This window comes from Diabrotica virgifera, chromosome 9 (assembly GCF_917563875.1).
Source record: "Diabrotica virgifera virgifera chromosome 9, PGI_DIABVI_V3a".
Lineage (NCBI taxonomy): Eukaryota > Metazoa > Arthropoda > Insecta > Coleoptera > Chrysomelidae > Diabrotica > Diabrotica virgifera.
In genome coordinates, this window is record NC_065451.1 from 203,551,823 (window position 1) to 203,570,774 (window position 18,952).

Consider the following 18,952-nt stretch of genomic DNA (forward strand, 5'->3'; position numbering starts at 1 on the left):
TTTAAAATCTCGACTGAATTCCGCTGTTGCGTTAGCCGCATCTTGATTTTAAACGAGAACCGTTTTGCTCAATATCTCCGCCATTTTCAGTTTTGTGACAAAAAGTGTAGAAACTGAAATTGTTGAAAATGCGATTTTCTATAATTTCATATATTATAATTTTTTCCGTGCGGTCGATATTTTCCGAGTTATGAGGGGAAAATAGTGACAGTTGTAGCATAATTATTGAATCATTAAATTATCTCGTTTATTATTAATTTTACAACAAATATATACATATACAAAAATGAAGAGAATTAATTTTGATTACCTGATTGATTTTGTAGCAATTGTTTTTGTTCAATATCTCCGCCATTTTCAACTTTTCGACAAAAAGTGTAAGAACTGAAATTGTTGCAATTACGATTTACTACAATTTTTCGAGAGAACCAGTGGCGGGTCTACAAGGGGGGGAAATGGGAAAATTCCCCCCAACAGGGTCCAAAATTAAAAAAAAATTGATGAATTATCACGATGTATTAGCTGACATAAATCTTAAAATATCGACAGACAAATTCAACCAATAAAACCCGCTAGTTAATAAAAATAAGTGAACTTAATGCATGTAATGTCTTTTTATGTCTTTTATATATTTAGTTTGGATGATGTTTAATTGGAAGTTTCAAAAATTGTATAAAATATAATTCTCTTTATTTTTGTTTATGTACAATTATGTCGTAAAGTTAATAATAAATGAGACAATTCAATAATTATGCTTCCCCTCCGCTTCCATTATTTTCCCCCTTAACTCGGAGAATATTGATCGTATAAAAAAATTGTACCAAAGAAATTGTAGGAAATTGCATTTCCAACAATTTTCTTTCCCACCATTTATGTCGAAAAGTTGAAAATGGCGGAGATATTAAGCAACAACAGTTCTCATTTAAAATCAATATGGCGGCTAATGCAACCGCGGAATTCAGTCGAGATTTTAAATTTACAGTACTATTGATCTCTCCTAAAGGATAGAATTATAAAATTTGGGGCAGCTCGGAAACAAAATTCAATTCAATAATTATGCTCCCCCACCACTTTTTACTATTTTCCCATGTTACTCGGAAAATATCAACCGCATGAAAAAAATTGTTAAAAAGAAATTGTAGGAAATTATATTTTGAACAATTTTAGTTGAAAATGGCGTAGATATTGAACAAAATCAATTGCTATTAAATCAATCCGGTCTTACGCTCGCGCCATTACCGCATACGTACTACCTTAAATATTAATTTTAGCAAAAAAATGAAAGAGACAAAAATTGTGTAGAATTTAATTCTCTTCATTTTTGTATAGGTACATATTTGTTGTAAACTAATAATAAACGAGATAATTCAATAATTCAATAATTATGCTCCAACTCTCATTATTTTTCCCTCATAACTCGGAAAATATTGACCGCACGACAAAAATTATAATATATGAAATTATATAAAATCGTATTTTCAACAATTTCAGTTTCTACATTTTTTGTCAAAAAATTGAAAATGGCGGAGATATTGAGCAAAATCGGTTCTCGTTTAAAATCAAGATGGCGGCTAACGCAACGGTGGAATTCAGTCGAGATTTTAAATTTATACTAATATTGACCCTCATTAAAGATTAGAAAAATAAAATTTGGGGCAGCTCCTAATGCAAGGTTAGGCCTGTTATTCGTCTAACCCGACTGGACTAATTGACCATCTCAAAGGTAAACTTTCAAGTACTTTATTTTTACTTAGACAACTAAAACTTGTTACAAGTGTTGATACCTTAAGAACAATTTACTTTTCTCTTTTCCATTCGTTTTCTATGGCGTTGTTTTGTGGGGAAACTCTTGCAATGCACTATCAATATTTAAATTGCAAAAAAAAAGCAATTAGAATAATTGCAAAAGTTGGTTACTTGGAATCTTGCAAACCAGTATTTATTAAATATAAAATAATGCCCTGGCTAACACTATGGCTATACAATGTCCTCGTGGAAACACACAAAATTGCAGACACTTTAATTAAACAGTCTGACTTGTATAATTACAGCACAAGAGGTGCCAATAATATCAGAATAGTCAAATATCGTTTGAGTAAATCACAAAAAAACTCTATTAGCCTAATAAAATAAAAAAAGTCAAAATGTAAATTCGTACAGGTTAAAACAAATTTTATATCAAAGTTTAGGGGGGTACAAAAGATATTTTCAAGAAAGTGTCCAAATCATACAAGGTGATCATTGTTTAAATAATTAAAAAGAGGTCATTTTGGCAAAAAAATATTTTTTAACTGCTGAGGTAATTCACTTATAAATGAAGGTCTATGGGATTTTTTTTCTGCGAAGTTGAAGGGTAAATTTTTCACATAAAACTTACCAAATTAAACTTGACCCCCTATTTATTTAAATAATTGTATATAAAAGTTTAAAAATAAATTTGCGAAAAAAAATATTTTTAGCGTTTTAAATAAGCACTATAAAATATCTTATTTTACAGACTAAGTTGCGCTATGTTACCAGTATTAAGAAAAAAATTTGGTCGAAAAATATTTAATATTTTTTGAGATATTGAATTTGTTTATTAAATGTTACTATATTTTCAATTGCAAAAACGCGGTTGTTGCCAAAGAAATATTCACCTGCTTAAGATCTCATTATTTTTATTTTTCTGTATATTTTCGATAAATGTATTGATAAATTCAAATTTCAATTAAACTCCCCCCTAAAATGGCATTTGAAAATTTTTCAAATTTGTTTATAATTTGTTTTTTTAATAACGTCGCGGGGATTAAGTATTTTGAAATGCCGTTTCGATAATTGGGTTCCTGGGAATTTTTTACTAGATAACAAATTTTTTTTGTCGTTTTTTCTTCTTCTTTTTTTTTTCTTGGAGTTATCTTACTACGGGCCTTTTAGGGTTAAATTTTATTAAGAATGTTGAATATCTGAGTTGTAGATTCTAGACCTAAAAATATTAAGATTTAACTAAAATCTCTTAAATAAAATGTGGCTACTTACTGAGTTACAGGGTGTTTTATTTAAAAATTTAACAATTATTGTTACCAAGTACATTAAAACTATTTGACGTATCCTTATCATACTTGACACAAAGTGTGGCTATTATAAGCCCTACTAAATTGTGATTAATAAACGTTTCTAGTTAGTACCAGATGCGTACGACAGGGGATAGTGAATGATTAACCCTTCGCAAATTCTACGCCGCTGAGTCAATTACTACTTTAGCGAAATTTTTCGATTCTCCAATACTATGTATGTAAATAACTTTATTGGTATCGATAAAGTCCTCAGTTTGGGAGATATTGGAAGTTTAAAATGAATAAATGAGTGAATCCAAATAACTATGCCGTTTCATTTTTAACGTCCACTATCTCGAAAACTAATGACTTACTCGTTATAAGTAAAGAGTACATTATTTACATATAAAGTATTGGAGAATCGAAAAATTTCGCTAAAATAGTAATTCCCTCATTGGCGTAGAATTTGGGAAGGGTCAACCATTAACTATCCCCTGTCGTACGCCTCTGGTAGTAGCTAGAAACTTTTATTTATCACAATTTAGTAGACTTTATAGTACCCACACTTTCTGCCAAGTATGATAAGGATACGTCAAATAGTTTGAAAGTACTCGGTAAAAATAATTTTTAAACTTTTAAATAAAACACCCTGTAACTCGGTAAGTAGGCACATTTTATTTAACTGATTTTAGACCAACCTTAATATTTTTAGGTTTAGAATCTACAACTTAGAGACTCGACATTCTTAATGAAACTTAACCCTAAAAGGGCCCGTAGTAAACTCCAAGAAAAAAAAGAAGAGGAAAAAAGATAAAAAAATTTGCTATTTAGTGAAAAATTCCCAGGAACCCAATTATCGAAACGGCATTTCAAAATATTTAATCCCCGCGACGTTATTAAAAAACAAATTATAAACAAATTTCAAAAATTTTCAAATACCATTTTAGGGGGAAGTTTAATTGAAATTTGGATTTATCAATACATTTATCGAAAATATACATAAAAATAAAAATAATAAGATTTAATAGAGGTGAATATTTCTTTGGCAACAACCGCGTTTTTACAATTGAAAATAGAGTAACATTTAATAAACAACTTCAATATCTCAAAAAATATTAAATATTTTTGGACCAATTTTTTTTTATTAATACTGATAACATATCGCAACTTCTCCTGTAAAATAAGATATTTTATAGTGCTTATTTAAAACTCTAAAAATATTTTTTTTCAAATTTGTTTTTAAAGTTTTATGTATAATTATTTAAATAAATAGGGGGTCACATTTAATTTTGTAAGTCTTTTGTGAAAGATTTACCCTTCCACTTTGCAGAAAACAGTCCTATAGACCTTCATTGGTAACTGAATGACCTCAGCAGTTCAAAAAGTATTTTTTTTGCAAAAATGACCCCTTTTTAATTATTTAAACATTGATCCCCTTGTATGATTTGGATACTTTCTTGAAAATATCTTTTGTACCCACCTAAACTTTGATATAAAATTTGTTTCAACCTGTACGAATTTACATTTTGATTTACATGTAGTGTAATTTTATTTTACTAGACTATATTTACTTTAACATATTATATTAATGTCCGACCTACGGATTTAAAACACTTTACAATCAATAAATTCATTTACAATCAAGTCATTCTGAAAAAATATTTTCTGAGATTTTCTTTTTACTCTGTGAATATTGACTATAGTGAATATTTTGATCATTTTAAAGCAGTATCATGGACATGAATATTACTCACTATGTTTTCCGATGTCTCATTTTGTGAATGTGCGTGAATGTATTTATATTTCTATATACCTCGTCCAATTTACTTACCGTTGCACGTCATCCGCGCCATAGCCTGTGACACGATACCAACACGAAATATCTAGGCGGTAGGTGTGTTCCCCTTTAGAATAATTTTGATTCTAAAAAAGAACACACTCACCGCCTAAATATTTCGAGTTGGTATCGTGTCACAGGCTATGGCGCGGATGACGTGCAACGGTAAGTAAATTGGACGAGGTATATAATGTTATTTGTATAGGGTGCGCCAAACCTCTAGTTTTCTTTGATTACGGCTAATTTATGGGATATATAAAAAATGTTTTTAACAAAATTAATGTATGTCGAAGCCGTCTATAATCAAAAATTATTTTCGATTATACAGGGTGAGTCAGAACGACGGTACGAACCAAAGTTATGTTTTTTTAAATGGAATACCGTATATATTAAATCATTTCTGAATATAGTTTTTAAAAATATTAAGAATTTATATAAGGTATTATAGGCCTAAAGTTAACAATTTTCGAAATATTTTCACTTATATTGAGAAAAATGGTAATATTCAAAGGGCTGTGGATTCGGCTTTCAAGCCAATAAAAATTTAAATGATATGTCAAAGTTTTTTTAGCATACTGTTATTTTTATAAAAATTAACATATTTGACATATACCCATAAAATATACAGTGTGATCACTATTTGCAAATAAAAAAATTTTCTCATTTTTTTTAATGGGACACCCTGTATATTAGTGTTGCCTTTTGTAGTAAATATTACAACCTTTCTTTTGGTATGAGGTTGTATGTACCTAGCGTGTTCCGTTTTGTAGATATTTAAAAAAACTGTAGATATTACGTTTTTGCGGATTTTTTATTAAAAAATTTTTTTGCAAAAAAAATAATTATAATCTGGTTTTAGAAACATACATCAAAATATCAAATATGAAAATAAAAACGTAATTAAAGATTAAAATAAATCGTATACTAATACAATTCAATTGAATTTAATAACTTAAAATTATTTTACAAAAAATATTTTACCATAATAATGAATGCATAAATTAGTTACTAAATTAAATAAACCACCAAATTTGATATCTACCCTAGTAATTTTTCTACCACATCAACTTTCCTGTACCAAATTATATGTTAGCTATATTGTATCTACGAGTAAGATCTGTTAAACTTTTAATTTACCTTTTAAATTTACTTACATCTTGAGAACATAATTATAAAGTATGCTTTGAAATAAATTAATGTTGAATGTATTAGTCAAATTATTTATTAATATAAATAGTATTAACTGGTGTCACAAAAGCAGGTAATACTTTTGTAGTTGAAATTTTTGTAACAATCTTTTATATTTTAAATTTTAATTTTTCAACCGAACAATTGATGGATATGACATTGTTTTGGGTGAAACCATTAGAAATTGTTACCAGCTTTTGTGACGCGACTATATAGATACTATTTACTTCATAATATACTTCTATAACGTTCATTTGTTTCAAAGCATACTTTATACGTTCTCAAGATGTAGGTAAATTAAAAAGTTATTAACTAATCTTACTCAATACAATTTAACTAACAAAATTGGGTACAATAAAGTTACTAGGGTAGAAAAATTTCTAAGGAAGATTTTAAAATTGGTTGTTTAATTTAGTAATTAATTTATCCATATTAATTACTTATTAGTATGGTAAAAAATTGTTAGTAACATAATTTTAAAGTTATTAAATTCAATTAAGTTGCACTTGCATACGTTTTATTTTAATCTTTAATTACATTTTTATTTTCATCTTTCATATTTTAGTGTATGTTTCTAAAATCAGAGTATAATTTTTTTTTGCAAAAAATTTAAATAAAATTATCGCGGATATAAAATATCCGCGAAACGTAAAATCTATAGTTCTTTTTTAAATATTTACAAAACCAAACATGATATGTACATACAACCTTATACCAACAGAAAGGTTGTAATATTTACAACAAAATTCAATAATAATATACAGGCTGTTCCATTTTAAAAAAATGAGAAAATTTTGAAGTTGCACATAGTGATCACACTGTATATTTTATGGCTATAAGTAAAAGATATTAAATTATTTAAAAATGACATTATATTATAAAAACTTTGACCTACCACTTAAATTTTTATTCCCTTGGAAACATAATCCACAGCCTTATAAATATTACCATTTTTCTCAATAAAAATGTAAATATTTCGAAAATTATTAACTTTAGGTCTATAAGACCTTATACGAATTTTTCATATTTTTGAAAACTGTATTCAAAAATGATTTAATATATAGGGTGTTCCATTCAAATAAATAAAACTTTGGTTCATACCGTCGTTCTGACTCACCCTGTATAATCGAAAATAGTTTTAAATTATAGACGGTTTTGATATACATTAGTTTTGTTAAAATCATTTTTTTGTATATCCCATAGTTTAGCCGTAATCAAAGAAAACCAGAGGTTTGGCGAACCCTGTACACATTATCTTATATTATATCTTATATATTTTATATTATATCAAATTGACTTGCTACAATTCAAAAAATTTTTTTTAAAGTAGTCAATAAATTTGTGAATCTTTGAATGTTTATGCTGTAGCACAATGATGATGATGATGATGATGATGATGATGATGATGGTGATGATGATGATGATGATGATGATGATGATGAATTTTTTTAATAAAAAATGAGACTTGCCAATATAGGGCACCGGATATTTCCATGCAAATGCTTTCCCTAAATCGAACAAATAACCACTCTGCGTAATAACCAAATCAAAATTAGTAGTGTTATCATTAATCAGTCTTTTTACTTCTTTGTTTTCGATGCCGTGATTCAAAAACTTCAGCGAAAGCTCAAACAGAAAGTTTAAGTTACTAGTGACAGAATTCTTGTAAGATACTTGTTGCACCAATTTTAGTGTCTTAACTATATCATAAGCTGAAGATAGATCAATCTCCGTAAGATTGGTAAGGGCTGAATCTCTGAGAGGATTCGGCGTGATTACTGTCACATTGTGTCCTCTTAAAGAAAGCTCTCTCCAAATGGATTGAAAGATGATTTGGTTGCTGAATGAAGGCGTCATGAAAACACACAATATTTTGATCAACACGACAGACTTGCTAAACATAAACAAAGCTCCGAAAATATATATTAACTTCATGGCACTACTACTTATAGTCGCGATTTGTTGAATGGTAAGATTTTTATGCGATATCTCTCTTATCTATTAGTAATTAGCATAAAAATAATATTTCCGGGGCTGGTAATTAGACTCCACGTGTGTAAAATTATTAATCAATCAAGATAAAGATCAAGATAAAGAAAAAACCTCTAAATTTTAAAGAACCGCTTGGAATGACATGAAATTTGGCATACACATAGCTAACAAGTCAAAGAAAAAATGTGATATTGTGTCTAAAGTCCTTTTACTCTATGACGGCCGATATGCAGTTAAGAGATGATCAGTGGGTCTCAAACAGTGGGGAGTTAATATTTAATTCCGATCGCTTGAAAAGTAAAAATATTTAGTTTCATGTATTTTATGTTCAGTAAGAATATTGGATTATTCTCTATCAAAGGCAAATAAAATGAATATATGTATATACAGGGCGTGTTAAAAGAAGTGGGACGGAATATTTCGAATACTCGAAATTATTTTTGTCGACACCAAAAAATGTTCATTAAGGTCTCTATTTTACGTAGAATGAAAATTATACGAATGGTTTTGCATGCAGTAAAATTGGAAAATACTTGATATGTCCAAATTTGAATAAAATACATCCAGGACTTTACTTTCTACAGACATTGTATTAAATATAACTTTGATATGTCCAAATTTGAATAAAATACATCCAGGACTTTACTTTCTACAGACACTGTATTAAATATAACCTTGAAACAAACTGGCACTAAATCACTTCCGAGTTTTCAACGAAACAAAAGGTTTAAACAAGTGTAGTGATAGCAAAAACGGTTCGCATGTTTTAAATAAGATTTTTGCTGATTATGTATTTTGCTAAAATATTAAATATCACCAATACAATTCACAACCATAATTTACTTTTTAACGATAAACAAAAGTGTAATATGATGACAAGTTTGAATTTGATCGACTTTGTCGATAGCAGTGTCCTTAACAGATATTTTTAAATACCATGAATCATTTTCCAATGATTGGGTGGATTTAAGAAATACATACTAAACAAATTTTTTTACGTGTATAAAGGATATTATAATTATGACACATGGTAAATACCCCTTATATTTTGCAAATAATATGGTTTTTTAAAGGCATAACTGTGATTATTGGCTAATAACAATACTACACATTATACATTATACGATACGTCACAAGATATTAAAAAAAATTAACATGTAATAAATTCACTGTTTAAATAAGATACAGTGCGCTGGAATAAGTGTTACCCCCTTAATAACTTATGTATTTCTAGCATATAAGCAAAACTCTCGGACAGGTCGATTTTTAAAATAATCAAAGTATATTATAACATCAATGTTTCGAACTTTACGCTATTCCTCTTCAGGTGACAGGCAAAACTTTTATTTCTTTTAATGGAAAAGTACATCATGTGATAGTTCATTTAAAGGCGTTTGAAATACTGATTACAAAAATGTATAATACTTTAATCCTTTTGAAGAGCGTAGACGCAAAATTTCGATCGAATTGTTTTTAAACGCATTCATTTTTTTCGAATCCTGAGAAAACTAATAAGTATTTTTGAAAAATTTAAACGCAGAAATAAAAATCACATTATTACCGAGGGCTGAAAGTCCCTTCGAATTAACAAAAAATTCTTTTGAATGATATATTTGAAATTAAAAATCCGACTAAATTTTCTATTTTTTTTTTCACCCCTGTGACTTATTAAAATAATCATTATGGAAGTTCTCAGGGACTTTTGACCCTCGATAATACAGTAATATTTCATTCTACGTTTAAATTTTTCAAAAATACTTATCAGTTTTCTCAGGATTCGAAAAAAATTAATACATTTTAAAATAATTCCACCGAAATTTTGCGCCTACGGCCTCAAAAAGGATTAAAGTATTATATATTTGTGTAATCAGTCTTTCAAAAGCTTGTAAATGAGGTGTCACATGTTGTACTTTCTGATTTAAAAAAATCAATATTATCACTGTCACCTGAAGAGGGAGCGCGTAAAGTTCGAAACATTGATGCTATAATATTCTATGATTATTTTAATAATCGATCTGTCCGAGCGTTTTGCTTATGTGCTAAAAATAAATAAGTTAGTAAGGGGGGGGGGGTAACACTTATTAAACGAAAACTTGTTGAGTAGTGCTGATCGACACAACAGACCAGTAAAATGTTATTAATAAAGATAGCGTAAAATATATCGCCGCTTATCTGGTCCGCTAATAATAAAGTTATCAGCATTTAATTGCAAAGCGGTCTTCTTAGGTGGAAAATACTTTATGTGTGCTTTTGCCCTGAGGGTGGGTTTTATCCTGTCACGGGGGTGAAAAAATATATGTCCAAAATAAGTCCGCAAATGGATAAACTGACTAATTCTATAGGGGAGTGCAATTAGAACGAAAACATGCATTGTTTCGGAAAAATTCAAACAAGCTTATATTTTTCTAAAACTTTTTTTGTTAGTTTATATACATGTTAAAGTAAAAAGTTCTACTCGCGGATTTGGCCGCTAATTGTTTATTAATTGTTTAAACAATAACAATTGTTTTGTATTAATAATTTTAAAAATATCGTTAAATTCATCATTTTACTTTAATCAAATATGTTTATATTTTGTTTTTGATTATACTGAATCCGAATATGGCATTAGAATTTGAAAATTCTTATACAGAAGATCTTATACAGTATGTCTGCGTAGCTAGGAACCACATGGAAAACTTTTTTATTATCAATTTTACGAAAAAAGTTATTGTTCATAAAATGCTCTGGATAGTCAAAAATCTAAAACTCAACCATCGGATATCAAATTTTATTAATTTTATACGAGTTACGTCAAAAATATGAATTTCGTTAAAGAGTAAAGTACCTTTATATTTCAGAATATCAAAAAATGCTATTATGAAAAGTTGTTTGAAATTAAAAACTATGATTAAATATACAATTACATTATTCTAATCGAAATTTTTTTTAAATGTTTTCTCAATTTACGGATACTCATCATCATTTTATTACAATTATGATAACTATTTTATTATCACTTTTACGGAAAAAAGTTGTTCTTCATAAAATACTCAACCTGGTCTAAAATCTAAGATACAACCATCAGATATTAAACTTTTTTAATTTTATACGAAGTATGTAAAAAATATGAATTTTTCTTAAGAGTTAAGTGCCTTTATTATTCACAATATTTTAATTAGAAGGATGTAATTAAACACAAAAACAAATTTTTTAATTCCAAACAACTTTCCTTAATAATAATTTTCGATATTGTGAAATTTAACGATACTTTACTCTTGAGTGAAATTCATATTTTTTAACATACCTCGTATAAAATTCATTAAATTTGATATTTTAGGATTTCATCTTAGATTATATACGATGCAGAGTATTTTATAAAGAATAACTTTTTTGCGTAAAACTGATAATTAAAAAGTTATCAATAGGTTCCAAGTTACGCAGACATACTGTATAAGAGCTAAACAAAAAAATGTTTGCTGAACATTTATTATTGTTGAAGTTTATTATTAAATGTATTTTAGGTAAGTTTTACAGAAAAAAGTTTTGATGACTTTATATAAACATTTTTTTAGCTTTTAATTTTCGGTTTTTTTATTACATTTTTGTTATCTTTCTTAATTTTCTCAAAAATAAATAGTCTATTTCATTTCTAAAGTAAAATAATTTAGTAAATTTTAAAGATTACATCCTAAGCTTTCAAAAAGCACTTATAAAACTGTAATAGATCTGTTAAAACTTGAGTAATACTGTCTTAAAATGGTGGTAATTCTATAAAACTACGAAGATTTCAAAAATTACATTATTTAAGACGTCATATCATTTGAATTAAATTTTTGAGATTATTTTTTGAATGAAACATCATTTAGTACAATGCTTGAAAGGTAAGTTGTGCAAAATTGAGGGTTTTATAAGAAAAATTGTATTAGTTACACATTTTTAAATCAGTTCTAAACAAAATTCAGGTAAGGCTCATTTTCCGCCCCCACCGTACTTATGCCCTTACATTTTATTTCCTTTCATAAAATTTCATTTGATTCATTAGTTAAAGAATTATATTAAAATAACTCAACCGTGCACTTCGCCGTACGCTAGTTTACAGTGCGCCAATGTTTGTGAGAAGGGTGACTTTAGCGTTATAAATAAAAAAATTATAGATGATACAGATTTAATTTTAGAAAATTCTTTATATAAGGGTTCTTTTGTAAAATTTTCTGAATATTTCAACGGTCAGTTTTGTTCTAAAATTTATATTTTCGGAGTTATTTAAAAAAAACATCAAACTTCGTAGTTCATTTGTTTAATAAAAAATGAAGCGCCCACTTCTCGAGTAGAACTTTTTGATATTTTGTTTATTAAACATTTCTTAATGAAATTACAAAAACCTCTATCTTGTTTGATTTTTTCCGAAGTGAAAATCTATATGCACTCCCCTACTAAGCAACTTTTGTTCTATAGAGTTTCTTCACCAAGTCAATACTTTTCCAGTTATTTGCGAGTAAATATGTTAATTTTTCAACAAAACATCCACGTTTTTGGACGGTTTTTCGTAAATACCTCAAAAAACAGTATTTTGTCGAAAAAAATATTTTTAGCAAAAATATAGCCTGTAAAAAAGTGAAAAAAATGGTGTTTATATTAGGTCTCTATACCTAGTAGAAGCAGAGTAATGGCTAATGAAAAATAGGTTCATATTTGTCAAATTCCAAATCGAATATTTTAACGTGAAATAACCAAAAAATGAAGCACTTTTGGGAAAAACTCATTTCAACTTTTGTAAAGTGTTTAAAAATAGCTTTATTTTTGATTTATAAAAAAATTTCTAGCATCAAAAGTAAACAAGTTGCGCTCAAAATAATGTTGGTTCCTTTTTTCTTGGAAACAAAAATTGGGAAAATCACCCCCTAATTAGCATCTTAAATGAACTTAATCGTTACCACTTCACAAGTTTCTTTACTCGTGTATGTATTGTTTATATGATCTGTAAGTTTCATCGGTTCAAACTCCTTATTTTTGAAAGGACTGTAGTTAAAAGGGCTTGAACTAGTCACTAATCACGAGTGTATGCAAATTTAGAAACACGAAATCTTAACCAATTTTTGTCTTACAGAAAAACAAAAAAATACAAAATATTCAGAAAAGCAAAGCCGACTTTTTTATTCTTTGAGATTTTTGTTAACTCTAACAATTATTAAGTTATTATGAAAAAATAATGTTTTTCAAAATTTAAAATTTTAAAAATTTTACTTTAAAACCAAATTTTTTCAAAAATAAGCACTTTGAATCGATGAAACGTTCAAATCATATAAACACAACATAAGTAAAGTAACTTGTGGGGAGGAAAGCTGTCAGAGGAAATTGAAATCAGACCTGGGATGAGACAGAAATGCGTGTTGTGGCCGATTCTTTTTAATGCCTACTCGGAAGAGATCTTGAAAAAAGCTCTTGAATGTGAAACAGCTGGAATAAATATAAATGGAGTTTCCGTTAACAACATTAGATATGCGGATGACACTGTCATCTTAGCTGAAAATATTGGGGATCTTCAGAGGCTGGTGACCAGAATAGCGGAGTTTGGACAAGAATACGGTCTAACAATGAACGTCAAGAAGACAAAGTTGATGAGAAATTAAAATCAGAATAGAAAAGGCTAGAGCAAATTTTAACAAAATAACCAAAGTGCTCTGCACAAGAGATTTGAAGTTGGAGCTAAGAGTAGGTTGGCTAGGTGCTACGTTTTCTCGACTTTGTATTATGGAATGGAAGCTTGGATCTTGAATACTGCATCAATGAAAAAACTAGAATCATTCGAGCTGTAGATATCCAGAAGAATTCTGAAAATATCGTGGACAGAACACGTCACAAACAATGACGTTCTGATAAAGATGAATAAAGAAACATAAATCTTAAATACCATCAAAACAAGAAAATTGGAATATCTCGGACCTATTACAAGTGGAGAGAGATACAACTTGTTCCAATTGATTATGCACGGAAAGATTCAAGCAAAAAGAACCATGGAGAGACGCAGAATATCGTGGCTGCGCAACCTGAGAGAATGGTACGCATTAGGGTGCATCGAAAAAATAAAAGTTGGAAATGTTATATCTAATAGTGTGAAAGAGTTGCTAGTGTTATGTTATTTTTCAGCATATTTTTTTAAATATTTTTTCTAAGCGAATTTTCAATATATTCGGATATATTTCGGATATGCGTATCCGCTGTCTGGTAATCAAAAAGTATCAAATCCAGCTGTTGCATGTGACGAAACAGTCGTAAATACTGGCGTTAAGGGTGATGTAATACGGCTGTTAGAAGAACATCTTAAAAAACCACTTCAGTGGTTTGTATGTCTGCGACATTCAAATGATCTTCCCCTTGGACATCAAAAGAAGTTTGCCAGTGACCAAATCAAAAAACGTGAGGGTCTTCAAACTTTCTCCTATAAAAATTTTGATTCAAACGACTACTTTGAGTTAATTAACTAACAAGAATTTCACCTTACAGAACCACCTTACTAAGAATCCTAACTTAGACCCTTTTAACATTGAGATTGAGAAATATCACTGCCACATATACACAAAACAATGTGTAGAACGATGTGTCAAACTTGTGACACAAGCTTCTCTAGCAGTTTGTGGAGCGTATTCGAGGGATGGATTTATAAAAACTCGAATTGATTCCAGAAAAACTATGCCTCACTTTAATGCTAAATCGGAAGACATCATCGAATAGAATGCTTTTACAATATTTTTTTGTAATATTTATATACCTACCTAATTTTGTACTTTGCTTTATATTTATTTTACTATTAAAAAACTTGGGTGATGTCAGGGAGACGGATAAGTTAGGCAATTTTGTTATAAAAAGAATGCTTTAGTATACTTTTCTTAGTAACATTTTTAATTGCCTTGTGAAACCAGAACATATTTTCCAATTTAAACCGAATTTATTTATTCAAGTTCTATAAGGTATGACATTTTCCTTAAAAAATTCGCAATTAATGTATTTTTTCTAATTTTTAGTTGCCGTGGGGGGCAGAAAATATTTTTTTATTTCAACGCAATTTTACTAAAATATTAAATAGTGTGTTAGGCAACTTTTATGAGCTATAACATTTTCGTTTCGAAATAAAAATTTTTTTCGTCTGTTAACATTTTTTCAAAATTTTTAATTGTCTTGGGGGGGGGGGGGCAGAAGATGTTTTCCAATTTCGAAAAAATTTTACCAAAATACTTAACAGTTGATTGGGCAACTTTTGTGAGGTATTACTTTTCCATCGCAAAAAAATTTTTTTTTCGTCTTTTTCGAGGCACCCTAGTACGTATGTACATCAAATGAACTTTTCAGAGCAGCCGTCTCTAAAATCCGAATAACTATGATGATTGCCGACCTCCGTCGCGGAGATGGCACTTAAAGAAAAAGATTACCAATAAAAAATTAACTCACCAACAACAGGAGGTTCTCCAAAAGCATGAGCCGCTGCTAAAGCCAAATTGAGGTTGTAAGATATTTGAACCAGAACCAAATCAAACTTCTCTCCTTTGTTCAGAAGACTTAGTACCTCTCCAAGTTGTTCCTCGACAACGCCTGATGTTATATCACACAAAAACGCGACTCTGCCAAAGATACTATTGGCTGAAGAGGCCTTATGAGGCCAACCCATATCAAAAAGCCTGCCGTACATACGCGAAGTGTCTATCTCTGTCAAATTTGTCAAATTTGGATCTTTGAGAGGGTCAGTAGTTATTACTGTGACGTCATGGCCTCTCAGTGAAAGTTCCTTCCAAACTGGCTGAAAAATTATCTGATGGCTAATAGAAGGAATGGCAAAAAACCCCAAAATTTTTGCACTGTGGCCAAAAGTACACGACAATAAGAATATTAAAAGTTTCATTTTTTGTTATTCAATTTAGATACGCAAAACATCTATTCACACATTCTATTCAATTAACTGCGATATACTAACAATATGAAGTGTTATTTTGATAATAAATAAAAAAATATCAAGGCTATCTACAATGTAAAGGTCTATCATTCTACTCAATTAAAGATGGGATCGTTACATGATTGCCTAAATGTTATTTAAACATAGTGATAAACATTAAAATTATAAACATTTATCTGCGTGTGATTATGTAAGGTATACAGGGGGTTTCACGACGAGTTTTCACTATCTATGTATCCGAAACTCCACAAATCAATCTAAAGAACACCACTATTTTCCACAATTTTTAATAAAAACTCAAAACACTTTTTTGTTCATACATATCATGATTCAATAAAATTGTGTTTTGACTAGGAAAGTTTTGGGGTAGTTCTGATTTCTTTCATTATATATGGATTTTGGGAGGAAAAAAGCGAAAAATTTCTGCTTTTTCTCGCTTTGTTGTTTAAATCTCGAAAACTATTAACTTTTAGTAAATGATCTGTTAACATAAATTAAAGTACTTAAAATTCTCTACAAATATCACTATTTTTTTTTCAGACGAACCGTTCGGTCTAAAGTGCAAGTTGAAAATTGCGAATTTTGAATGGTCTCTGCAAAACCCACTTTATTTTTTATTAGAATGCTGTCATTTGATAAATTTCTCCTAGTTTCTTATAAATACATAATACATTTCTACTACTTATAAATAAATAAGAATTATTTCCAATAATTCTTCTTTTTTTAATGACAGAGTAAGATTAATTAAGCTGTTAATAGCGTGAGATCGTAAAAATTACAATGATGTAATAGCTATTTGTATAACAAGGGAGGAAAGTGCTACTTTTCCTCCCGAGAATGAAGTTTAATGCAGTAATCATTCAAGGGAGGAAAAGGCACTTTACTCCCATGTTATACATATGGTTTTTCCACCTTCCTCAATAATAACAAGTCATTTTTTCATTTTTACTTAATTTATTTATGTAACTAACCAACAAAATTTATTAGAACTAAAACTAACAAGTAGGTACAATATAACTGTCAACTGTCAAATATAAGTCAAATTATTAATGTAAACATTATTAAATGAAAATAACAATTTACTGTTTTTGGCCATTCTGCAAAATACAGGGTGTTTTATAAATAAACGTTAAAATGTATAGATACTTACGCAATAGAAAATAGATATTGTACAGGGCGTCAATAAGTTATATTTCATTAATGAAATACCATGACGTCACTTTTACTTTTCCTCCCCAGGGGGGAAAAGTACAACTTTGCTCCCTAAAATCAGGTCCGGAAAAGTATACTTTCGGTAGAGGTAGGTGGAAAAAATGATTAACGCTTACTTGAAGAAAGTTGAGGAGGATAGGGAGCAAGTTCAAAGACGTTCTACTGCACCACCTTTTAATTTCAAAACTCAATGTTTTATGTGTGGTCTCGTCATAAGACTTGAGTGTATAGAACAGCAAAGTAAAAAGACAACCAACCTCAATATGGTGTATCAGGTTCGAGTTTTAAAATTTAAAGAAACTGTTATAAAACGAGCAAAAGAACGTGATCATCAGTATGGCAAAGCCATAATCAAACGCCTTTTGCCTGTCTCAGACTTAGTAGCCTCTGATTGCCGGTATCATAGTTTATGCATGAGAAAACTGTACAATCGCCCAATCACTCAAAAAAAGATTAAAAAATCGGGTCCATTTGCCAATGATGTTGAAAGAGCAATGCAAGATGTTTACAATTATTTAGAGAGTAGGGATGGGAAGTGCCAATTTTTGCTCGATGAGTTGATCGACCAAATCAAGGGTAAATATCGTCCTGACAAAAAGACGGCCAAAGCTCATCTACTCAAAAAATACGGAAGCGATATAATTATTACCATGTCCCGAAACAAGAAGTCGGTCGTTTGTTTCAAAGACACAGGTTACAAAATCTTGAACGACGCTTGGTACCAACAAGCGTTAAAAAATGAAAAAGAGGAAAGACTACGGATTGTTCAGACGGCTGCTGCCATTACTGTTGAGGATGTCCGGAGCCAGGTTTATGAGACACAGGAATACCCCCACCGGATAAGTTTTTAGAAGGAAATGAAGAACTAATTCCTGAAACACTACGTACATTTATGGAAAAAGTTGTACTTCATAAAAAACGTGGGGAGTAAGATAACTGGAAGAAGAAAAGCAACGCGCTTGCTCATAGTCTTGTAGCGGCGGTAAGGCCCAGATCATTCGTCTCACCAGTCCTTGTAGGGTCGGCCGTGTTGCTCTACAAAAAGTACGGATCAAGAAAATTGGTTGATGTAGTTTCCTCTTTGGGGTTTTGTTCATCCTATAAAGAAGCTATTTGTCTAAAAAAATCAGCAATCGCAGGCGATCCGCAGAAAATAGGCCAGTCGTGCTTTACACAGCAGGTGTACGATAACTCTAATTTTAAAGTACATACAATCGACGGATACAACACTTTTCACGTCATTGGTGGCATTTCTTGTATTGCAACAAAACATGCAGTAGCACCTAACCAATCCATTCCTCGGTTTAAAACGAAACTCACGCCTGAGATTTATGCAAGTCAGGGAGCTGTTCAACTAATTCATTTTGAAAGAACAAAACCTCAAGGTTTATCAGAAATCAAAATAATAGATCCGAAGGGAATGTTCACACCAACTGAAACTGTGAGTCGATCTGTGACTGATCTTCTGTGGCTCTATGGGAAAAGTAGAGATATTCCCGGCCTCTTAGGATGGAATGGATTCATGGAAGCTGTCACAAGAAACATGCCATATGAACTAACATTTATTGTTTACCAGCTATTTATCAACGCTCCTCCAAGTGATTATGATACAATATTTACAGAATTGTTGAACGGAGTAGAGAAAACTAAATCCTTGAAGCAAGTTACATGTCTGGTGACATTTGACCAACCCCTCTACCTCAAGGCAAGAGATATCCTTGCTAGTCGTCCCGATGATCCTGATCTGTCAAATATTGTTAT

At 29.9% G+C, this 18,952-nt stretch overlaps 1 protein-coding gene across 2 annotated transcripts in view; it reads right to left on the reverse strand.

The window, feature by feature from the left end:
* LOC114330489 (UDP-glycosyltransferase UGT5) overlaps window positions 1-15,997 on the reverse strand; it is a 138,567-nt gene extending 122,570 nt beyond the window's left edge. The window contains exon 1 of one of the 2 annotated variants that reach the window (XM_050662348.1): window positions 15,481-15,997. In XM_050662348.1, coding sequence (XP_050518305.1) covers window positions 15,481-15,928 — 448 coding nt within the window. In that variant the 5' untranslated portion in view covers window positions 15,929-15,997. Of the gene's footprint in view, window positions 1-7,529; window positions 8,013-15,480 lie in introns of those variants that run through there. The other variant, XM_050662347.1, reaches the window with a different exon arrangement.
* Between the last annotated feature and the right edge of the window lie 2,955 nt (window positions 15,998-18,952).